This window comes from Zonotrichia albicollis, chromosome 30 (assembly GCF_047830755.1).
Source record: "Zonotrichia albicollis isolate bZonAlb1 chromosome 30, bZonAlb1.hap1, whole genome shotgun sequence".
NCBI classification, from domain to species: domain Eukaryota; kingdom Metazoa; phylum Chordata; class Aves; order Passeriformes; family Passerellidae; genus Zonotrichia; species Zonotrichia albicollis.
Window position 1 is genome coordinate 5,265,027 of NC_133848.1, and position 9,841 is coordinate 5,274,867.

The 9,841-nt window shown below is 51.0% G+C and overlaps 1 protein-coding gene across 1 annotated transcript; it reads right to left on the bottom strand.

Moving 5' to 3' along the window:
- Positions 1-2,557: 2,557 nt before the first annotated feature.
- POLR3GL (RNA polymerase III subunit GL) lies at positions 2,558-9,839 on the bottom strand. The gene is made up of 8 exons (XM_074529714.1): positions 9,617-9,839; positions 8,925-9,059; positions 8,061-8,190; positions 5,864-5,932; positions 5,719-5,775; positions 4,003-4,070; positions 2,843-2,956; positions 2,558-2,763 (listed from the first exon to the last, which is right to left on the bottom strand). Exons 2-8 carry the CDS (start codon positions 9,042-9,044, stop codon positions 2,677-2,679), a joined length of 645 nt encoding a protein of 214 aa, XP_074385815.1. The 5' UTR covers positions 9,045-9,059; positions 9,617-9,839; the 3' UTR covers positions 2,558-2,676.
- Between the last annotated feature and the right edge of the window lie 2 nt (positions 9,840-9,841).

Consider the following 9,841-nt stretch of genomic DNA (forward strand, 5'->3'; position numbering starts at 1 on the left):
AAATTGCTGATTTTTCCCCCTTAAAATTGTTGCTCTTTCCTCCCCAAAACTGTTCATTTTCCCCCCTGAAATTGTTGATTTTCCCTCCCTGAAAATGCTTATTTTTCCCTCCTGAAATTGCTGATTTTCCCCCCTAAAATTGTTGATTTTCCCCCCCTAAAATTGCTGATTTTTCCCCCTAAAATTGTTGATTTTTCCCCCCTAAAATTGCTGATTTTTCCCCCTAAAATTGTTGATTTTTCCCCCCTAAAATTGTTCATTTTCCCCCCTAAAATTGTTGATTTTTCCCCCCTAAAATTGCTGATTTTTCCCCCTAAAATTGCTGATTTTCCCCCCTAAAATTGTTGATTTTTCCCCCCTAAAATTGCAGATTTTTCCCCCCTAAAATGCTCCACCCCAGGGGCTGAACTCTGCCCCCCCCTCCCCATTTTACAGCCCTAATTAAACCAATTAAGGCCATAAACTTTCCTCATTATTCCTTTGGGTTCAGCCTGACCCTCCCTGGGGGTTTTTTTGGGATTTTGGGAAACTCCAGAATTTCCAAACTGGGGGCAAAATTTGGGGTGGGGACCCTCAGAAACGGGGAAACTGAGGCACGGAGATGGGGGTGACCAAACCCAAAGGATTTGGGTTTAAGGGGACAAATCCCACCCCTAAAATTAAAATTTTTTCACTGGAAAAGAAGAAAAAAAAAAGGGTAAAAAATGGTTTGGAAGTTGAGAATGGCTGGAATGTTCTGACCACAAACAGGAACTGGAGCATGTGAGCAGCCCTGAGGCACAAACAAACCCCAGGGCGAAAGAAAACCTCTCCTTCCTGCTCAAAAACCAACCCTGAACTTCCCCAAAACTCCTCACCCTCACCCCAAAATATTTATCCCCATTTAAAATATCCCCCCTCTAAAAAAAGCTGTTTTTCCCCACCAAAAAATGTCTCTCCCCACCAAAAAATCCACATTTTCTCAACCCAAAAAGTCATCCCTGAAAAAAAAAAATTGCTTTTTCCTCCCCCCAAAATTCACCTTATCACCTAAAGCCTAAAATGTTATTTAAAAATACACCTTGCCCCTCCAAAATTTCCACAGTAAATCAAAGTTTCCTCCCTCAAAAATGCACATTCCGCTCAAAACATATTTTTTCTTCCCCGAAAATACATTTTTTTTCCCCAAAACAAAAGACATCTTGACCCACAAGAAGTTACATTTCCCTCCCCAAAATTCCACCTTTACTCCCCAAAAATCCACCTTGCCACCCCAAAAAATACCCTTTTCCCCAAAAAACAACCTTATGTCCCCAAAATAACTTTTTTCCGCCCAAAAAATTACCACTTCCCCTTCCACATAAAATATTTCCTCCTCAAATACTTTTTTTCTTCTTTATACAAACACATTTTCCACCTCAAAAAAAACCACATTTCAGCCCCCCCAAACCCCTTTCCCCATTTTATTCCCTTTTAACCCCCAGTAACCCCCTTATCCAACCCCTCCATGCTAAAAAACACCAAAAGCTGAGCCAGAAATACCAAAAATACTTTAAAATTCACACAAAATTCACCCAAAAAAAGCCCCAAAATTTGAGGGGGTTCTGCCCCCCCCACCCCGGGCCTGGAGCGCCGGCGCCACCTGGTGGTGACAAAGGGAATGACAGGACAAGGGGGACCCCAATGTCCCCAAGGGGGGAACGGGGACCCCAATGTCACCCCAATGTCCCCAAGGGGACCCCAATGTCCCCTCAGTGTCCCCAAGGGGTAACAGGGACCCCAATGCACCCCAATGTCCTCAAGGGGACCCCAATGTCCCCAAGGGTTAACAGGGACCCCAATGTCCCCAAGGGGACCCCAATGTCACCCCAATGTCTGCAAAGGGGGAATAGGGACCCCAATGTCACCTCAGTGTCCCCAAGGGGTAACAGGGACCCCAATGTCCCCAAGTTAGGGATAAAGGGACCCCAATGTCCCCCCAATATCCCCAAGGGGTAACAGGGACCCCAATGTCACCCCAATTTCCTCAAGGGGACCCCAATGTCACCTCAGTGTCTCCAGGGGGATCCCAATGTCACCCCAATGTCCCCAAGGGGAGGAACAGGGACGTCAATAGGCTGCACCCCCTGTTGGGGTGCTCATTATGGGGTCAGTACCCATTTTGGGGTGCCCATTTTGGGGTGCAATGCCCGTTTTTGGGGTTCAGTGCCCCTTTGGGGTCAGTACCCATTTTGGGGTGCCCATTTTGGGGTCAGTGCCCCTTTTGGGGTCAGTACCCATTTTCGGGGTTCAGTGCCCCTTTCAGGGTCAGTACCCATTTTGGGGTGCCCATTTTGGGGTGCAATGCCCGTTTTTGGGGTTCAGTGCCCCTTTGGGGTCAGTACCCATTTTTGGGGTCAGTGCCCCTTTTGGGGTCAGTACCCATTTTTTGGGGTTCAGTGCCCCTTTCAGGGTCAGTACCCATTTCGGGGTGCCCATTTTTGGGATCAGTGCCCATTTTGGGGTCAGTAGCCATTTCGGGGTGCCCATTTTGGGGTCAGTGCCCACTTTGGGGTGCCCGTTTTTGGGGTGGGGTGCCCGTTTTTGGGGTGCAATGCCCCTTTCGGGGTCAGTACCCATTTCGGGGTGCCCATTTCGGGTTCAGTGCCCGTTTTTGGGGTTCAGTGCCCATTTTTGGGGTGCAGTGCCCCTCTGGGGTCAGTACACGGCCTCGTCGCCGTTGTCGTCGCTGTCGGGCCCGAAGCTCTCCCCGTTGTCGAAGTAGGACAGCACGTAGTCGGTCTCCTGAGGGGACAGAGGGGGCACGGGTGGCACCTGGGGACCCCCCCGAGCACCCACAAACCCCCAGGGCCCCCTCGGTCACCTCCTCGTGCTCTTCCTCATCGTACTCCTCCTCCTCCTCCTCCTTGCCTTCCTCCTCCTCCTCCTTCTCCTCCTCCTCCTCGGATGTCACCTCCTCCTCCTTCTTCTCCAGGCTCTGAGGGGACAAAAAAACCCCAAATTCACCCGTTGGAATTCACATTTTCTGGAAAAATCCCTTCGATTTTCCCTGAAAAAATTCCAGGATTTCTCTCCTGGGAAGCTGAGAAACCTCAGAAAAAGGAAAACAATTCTGATCTCATTTGCTTCTCCTGTGTTTTGCTCATGTGGAAGAAGTTTGGATTGCTTGATCAGATTTCTGCTGTGATTAATTACCAATTAGTGCCAAACTGTGTCGAGACTCTGGAAAGAGTCACAACTTTTCATTATTATCTTTCTCATTTTTATCTTTTTTTCATTATTTATCTTTTTATCTTTTCATTATTATCTTTTTTTACTTAACTTTTCAGTAAGTGTCTTTTCTGTATTCTTTAGTATAGTATTGTATTTTAATAAATAGTATTTTAAAATACATAATTATAAAGTAATAGATAGTGTTTTAAAATATAATATAGTATAATAAAGGAATAAATAGCATTTTTAAATAGAATATAGTATTATAAAGGAATAAATAGTATTTTAAAATATAATATAATAGAGGAGTAAATAGTATTTTAAAATATAGTATTATAAAGGAATAAATAGCATTTTTAAATAGAATATAGTATTATAAAGTAATAGATAGTATTTTAAAATATAGTATAATAATGTAATAAATAGCATTTTTAAATAGAATATAGTATTACAAAGGAATAAATAGTATTTTTAAATATAATATAGTATTATAAAGGAATAAATAGCATTTTTAAATAAAATGTAGTATTACAAAATAATAAGTTAGCCTTCTGAGAACATAGTATAGTATATTATAGTATAGTATAGCATAGTACAGTATAGTACAGTATTTTAAATACAATATAGCATTATAAAGTATTATAAATTTATACAGTGTTATATAGTATCACAAAGTATCATAAATTGTATTATAAAGTATTATAAATTTATTATGAACTAAATCAGCCCTCTGAGAGCCTGGGGTCGGATCCCTCATCCCTGCCAACCCAACCCAACCCAACCCAACCAGCCCCAGCTTCCCCTCCGTACCTCGAGCTTCTTGATGGCCTCGTCCTTGTCCAGCGCCACCTGCGGCTTGGGCACAGGCCCGGGGGCACCTGGGGGGACAGGGCGGGGTCACCCCTGGGACAATGGGGGGACAGGGCGGGGTCACCCCTGGGGACAATCACGGGGACACCGGGGGGGGGGGGGGGGGGGGACAGGGCGGGGTCACCCCCTGGGGACAATGGGGACACCCGGGGGACAGGGCGGGGTCACTCAATGGGGACACCGGGGGCACAGGGCGGGGTCAACAACAGGGACACCGGGGGGGGGACAGGGCGGGGTCACTCCCGGGGGACAATGGGGACACTGTGGGGGCACAGGGCAGGGTCACTCAATGGGGACAATGGGGACACCGGGGGGAACAATGGGGACACCGGGGGGGGACAGGGCAGGGTCACTCAATGGGGACACCGGGGGGGACAGGGCGGGGTCACCCCCGGGGGACAATGCGGGGGACAGGGCGGGGTCACCCCAGGGGACAATGGGGACACTGTGGGGGCACAGGGCAGGGTCACTCAATGGGGACAATGGGGACACCGGGGGGGACAATGGGGACACCGGGGGGGACAGGGCAGGGTCACTCAATGGGGACACCGGGGGGGGGACAGGGCGGGGTCACCCCCAGGGGACAATGGGGGGACAGGGCGGGGTCACTCAATGGGGACACCGGAGGGGACAGGGCAGGGACACCCCTGGGGACAACGGGGACACCGGGGGGACAGGGCGGGGTCACTCACGGGGGACAATGGGGACACTGTGGGGGCACAGGGCGGGGTCACTCACGGGGGACAACGAGGGGGACAGGGCGGGGTCACTCAATGGGGACACCGGGGGGACAGGGCAGGGTCACCCCTGGGGACAACAGGGACACCGGGGGGGACAGGGCAGGGTCACTCAATGGGGACAATGGGGACACCGGGGGGGACAGGGCAGGGTCACTCAATGGGGACAATGGGGACACGGGGGGGGACAGGGCAGGGTCACTCACAATGGGGACACTGGGGGGATACAGGGCAGGGTCACTCAATGGGGACAATGGGGACACCGGGGGGGACAATGGGGACACCGGGGGGACAGGGCAAGGTCACTCAATGGGGACACCGGGGGGGACAGGGCAGGGTCACCCCCAGGGGACAATGGGGACACCGGGGGGACAGGGCAGGGTCACTCAATGGGGACACCGGGGGGACAGGGCAGGGTCACTCAATGGGGACACTGGGGGGACAGGGCAGGGACACCGGGGGGACAGGGCAGGGTCACTCAATGGGGACACTGGGGGGGACAGGGCAGGGACACCGGGGGGACAGGGCAGGGTCACTCAATGGGGACACTGGGGGGACAGGGCAGGGACACCGGGGGGACAGGGCAGGGTCACTCAATGGGGACACTGGGGGGACAGGGCAGGGACACCGGGGGGACAGGGCAGGGTCACTCAATGGGGACACTGGGGGGACAGGGCAGGGTCACTCACGGGGGGGGGGGGACAGGGCGGGGTCACTCAATGGGGACACCGGGGGGACAGGGCGGGGTCACTCCCGGGGGACAATGGGGACACTGTGGGGGCACAGGGCAGGGTCACTCAATGGGGACACCGGGGGGGACGGGACAGGGCGGGGTCACCCCTGGGGACAATGGGGGGGACAGGGCAGGGTCACTCAATGGGGACACCAGGGGGAGGGGACACAGGGCGGGGTCACTCACGGGCCTTGCGCAGCCGCCGCACGCGGATCTTCAGCTCCCGCGGGAGCCGCCGCCAGTCTGGGGGGGCAAAATCGGGGTTGGGGGGACCCCAAAAAACCCCATGTGCCCCCCAGGACTCCCGTGTGTCCCCTCCGGTGTCACCCACCTGGGTTCCAGTCGATGGCGTTGTCCACAGGGCTGGAGAGCTGGTACTTGTCCGAGTAGCGCTCGATGTCTGCGGGGGCACGTGGGGACATTTTGAGGGATTTGGGGACATTTTGGGGGCTTTTGGGAGATTCTGGGGGATTTGGGGACATTTTGGGGGCTTTGAGGACACTCTGGGGGGACTTGGGGACATTCTGGGGGATTTGGGGACACTGGGGGGACTTGGGGACATTTTGGGGGATTTTGGGGACATTTTGGGGGGATTTGGGGACACTCTGAGGGATTTGGGGACACTGGGGGATTTTGGGGACATTTTGGTTGGGGGATTTGGGGATACTCTGGGGGGGATTTGGGGACATTTTGGGGGATTTTGGGGACACTCTGAGGGATTTGGGGACATTTTGCGGGATTTTGGGGACACTCTGAGGGATTTGGGGACATTTTGGGGGGATTTGGGGACATTTTGGGGGATTTTGGGGACACTCTGAGGGATTTGGGGACATTTTGGGGAGATTTGGGGACATTTTGGGGAATTTGGGGACATTTTGGGGACTTTGAGGACACTGGGGGGATTTGGGGACATTTTGGGGGATTTTGGGGACATTTTGGGGGGATTTGGGGACATTTTGGGGAATTTGGGGACATTTTGGGGGGATTTGGGGACATTTTGGGGGCTTTGAGGACACTCTGGGGGGATTTGGGGACACTCTGAGGGATTTGGGGACACTCTGGGGGGGTTTGGGGACACTCTGGGGGGGTTTGGGGATATTTTGGGGAATTTGGGGACATTTTGGGGGCTTTGAGGACACTCTGAGGGATTTGGGGACATTTTGGGGGGATTTTGGGAGCTTCTGGGGGATTTGGGGACACTCTGGGGGGATTTGGGGACATTTTGGGGGGATTTGGGGACACTCTGAGGGGGTTTGGGGACAGCCACCCCCAGGGATGGATGGATGATAGCATGAGGTGGTGCAGCTGGGGGGCATAAACGGGGGGATAAAATAGGGGGGATAAAAAATGGGAATAAATAACGGGGGGATAAAATGGGGGAATAAAATAGGGGGACAAAATAGGGAATAAATAATGGGAGGATAAAATGGGAGGGAAAAATTGGGAGGGATAAATAATGGGGGAATAAAATTGGGGGAATAAAATAGGGAAGAGAATGGGGGGAATAAGATGGGGGAAATAAAATGAGAGGGAATAAAATGGGGGTAATAGAATGAGGGAGATAAATAATGGGAATGAAATGGGGGGGATAAAAGGGTGGGAATAAATAATGGGGATAAAATGGGAGGAAATAAAATGGGGGGAAATAAATAATGGGAATGAAATGGGGGGAATACAATGGGGGGAATACAATGGGGAGAAATAACATGAGGGGGAATAAGTAATGGGAATGAAATGGGAATGAAATGGGGGGACAAAACAGGGGGGATAAAAGGGATGGGAATAAAACGGGAATGAAATAGGGGGAATAAAATGGGGGGACAAAACGGGGGGGAATAAATGGGAATAAAATGGGATTGAAATGGGGGGGAATAAATAATGGGAATGAAATGGGAACAAAATGGGGGGAATAAAATGTGGGGGAATATAATGGGGGGGGATAAAAGGGATGGGAATAAAACGAGAATGAAAGGGGGGGAATAAATAATGGGAATGAAATGGGAACAAAATGGGAACGAAATGGGGGAATAAAATGTGGGGGGATATAATGGGGGGGGATAAACGGGATGGGAATAAAACGGGAATGAAATGGGGGGAATACAATGGGGGGAATGAAATGGGGAGAAATAAAATGAGGGGGAGTAAGTAATGGGAATAAAATGGGAATGAAATGGGGGGAATAAAATGGGGGGACAAAACGGGGGGGAATAAATGGGAATAAAATGGGGGAAATAAAATGTGGGGGAATATCATGGGGGGGATAAAGGGGATGGGAATGAAATGGGGGGGGAATAAATAATGGGAATGAAATGGGAACAAAATGGGAATGAAATGGGAATGAAATGGGGGGAATAAAATGTGGGGGAATGAAATGGGGGGGATAAATGGGATGGGAATAAAACGGGAAAGAAAGGGGGGGAACACAATGGGGGGAATGAAATGGGGGGGCCGCAGGTGAGCTCTGCAGCAGCCCCGGATCCGCAGCCCCTCCCCGTCCCGGGGCACAGCGGTGCCGGTGCTGCCGGTACCTCTGCGGGGCGCCCCCGGTTTGACGAAGTACGGGAGCCCCTTCATGGCCCGGCGCAGCTCCTGCTTCAGCGCCAGCATGTACTCGCCCTCCTCGCCCCCGGGCAGCGGCGCCGCGCGGCGCTCCAGGGCCTGCGGGACCGGGCAAGGGAAAAAATGGATTCTATTACTATATTATTATTATATAATCTATTAGTATTTATTAGTATTATATTATTATTTATCGTATTACATCATCGTTATGCTATTCTAGAAGTTACTATCGTTATTTGTTAGTAGTATTTATCATTACCATATTATTTAATATATTGTAGTATCATTAGTAGTAGTATTTATTAGTGTTATATTATTATTTATTGTACTATTATATCATTATACTATTATATAATTTACTATCATTATTTATTGTTAGTATTTATTATTACTATAATATTTAATAATATTATTAATTAGTATTTAATATTACTATATTATTTAATATAATGAAGTACTATTATTATTGTTGTTGTTATTATTATTTTCCTATATTTATTTTCTAATATTATTTTCCTATTTTTATTTATTAGTATTTATTAGTGTCATATAATAATAATAACAGTAATAATAGCAACAACAACAAAACAAACAACAACAACGATAATAATAAAAATAATAATAGTAATAATTCCCATTATTATTTTCCTATTAAACTTTTATTATAATAATAATAATAATAATAATAATAATAATAATAATAATAATAATAATAATAATAATAATAATAATAATAATAATTTCCTATTATTATTTTCCCATTAAACTTTTACAATTTTAAAACCAACTGATTGGGGTTTCCCCCCCGGGACCCGCGTTACCGGAGGACTCACCGGGAAGAGCGGCGCTGGCTGCAGGGTGGGCGGCGGCAGCGCGTCCCCCTTACCGATGCCCACGGCCTCCACGTTAAACGTCATCTGCCCCCGGCCCCGGCCGCGGCCCCGGCCCGCCATGGCGACCCCGGCCCGCTGGGGACAACCGGGGATACGGTGGCACCGCCGCTCTGCCCCCGGTGCCGGTGATGCCCCGAGTGCCCCTCGGTCCGGTCACGGTGTCTATCTAACTCACCCGGTCCCGGTTATGCCCGGTGTCTTTTCTTTCCCCTCTCCCCAAAGCTGCTGCCGGTGCTGATCCCAGTCCCGGTGGCCCTCCCGGTGCCGATGTCCCCTTGTACCCCCGGTCCCGGTCCCGTTCCCGATATCCCCTCGTACCCTCGGTCGCCGGTGCCGATATCCCCTCGTACCCCCGTTCCTGGCCCCGAAATCCCTCCGGTTCCGGTCCCGATATCCCCTCGTACCCCGGTCCCGAAATCCCTCGGTTCCGGTCCCGATATCCCCTCGTACCCCGGTCCCGATATCCCCTCGTACCCCGGTTCCGAAATCCCTCGGTTCCGGTCCCGATATCCCCTCGTACCCCAGTCCCGGTCCCGGTCCCGATACCCCTCATACCCCGGTCCCAGTCCCGATGTCCCCTCGTACCCCGGTACCGAAACCCCTCCGGTCCCGGTCCAGATATCCCCTCGTACCCCGCTCCCGGTGTCCCCTCGTGCTCCCGGTCCCGCTCCCGGTGTCGCTCTCCGTACCGGACCCGCTCTGCGCAAGCGCAATCGCTCCCCACGTGTGCGCGGCAGCCGTGGCCCCGCCCCGCGCAGAGGAGGAGGAGCTTCGGCGCAAGCCCCGAGCTGATTGGCTGCTCAGAATGAGGGGCGGGGCTTAGAGGGGGCCCACCGGAGGGGGCGGGGCCGGGGGCG

What these genes read in the sequence shown, in the direction of transcription:
- POLR3GL (XM_074529714.1), bottom strand. Translation starts at nt 9,044, where the DNA reads ATGGCGGGCCGGGGCCGCGGCCGGGGCCGGGGGCAGATGACGTTTAAC. An exon ending in ACCGGGGGCGCCCCGCAGAG is followed by an intron (nt 5,933 to 8,060) that starts GTACCGGCAGCA and finishes GTGCCCCCGCAG; the next exon opens with ACATCGAGCGCTACTCGGAC. An exon ending in AGGCCATCAAGAAGCTCGAG is followed by an intron (nt 2,957 to 4,002) that starts GTACGGAGGGGA and finishes TTGTCCCCTCAG; the next exon opens with AGCCTGGAGAAGAAGGAGGA.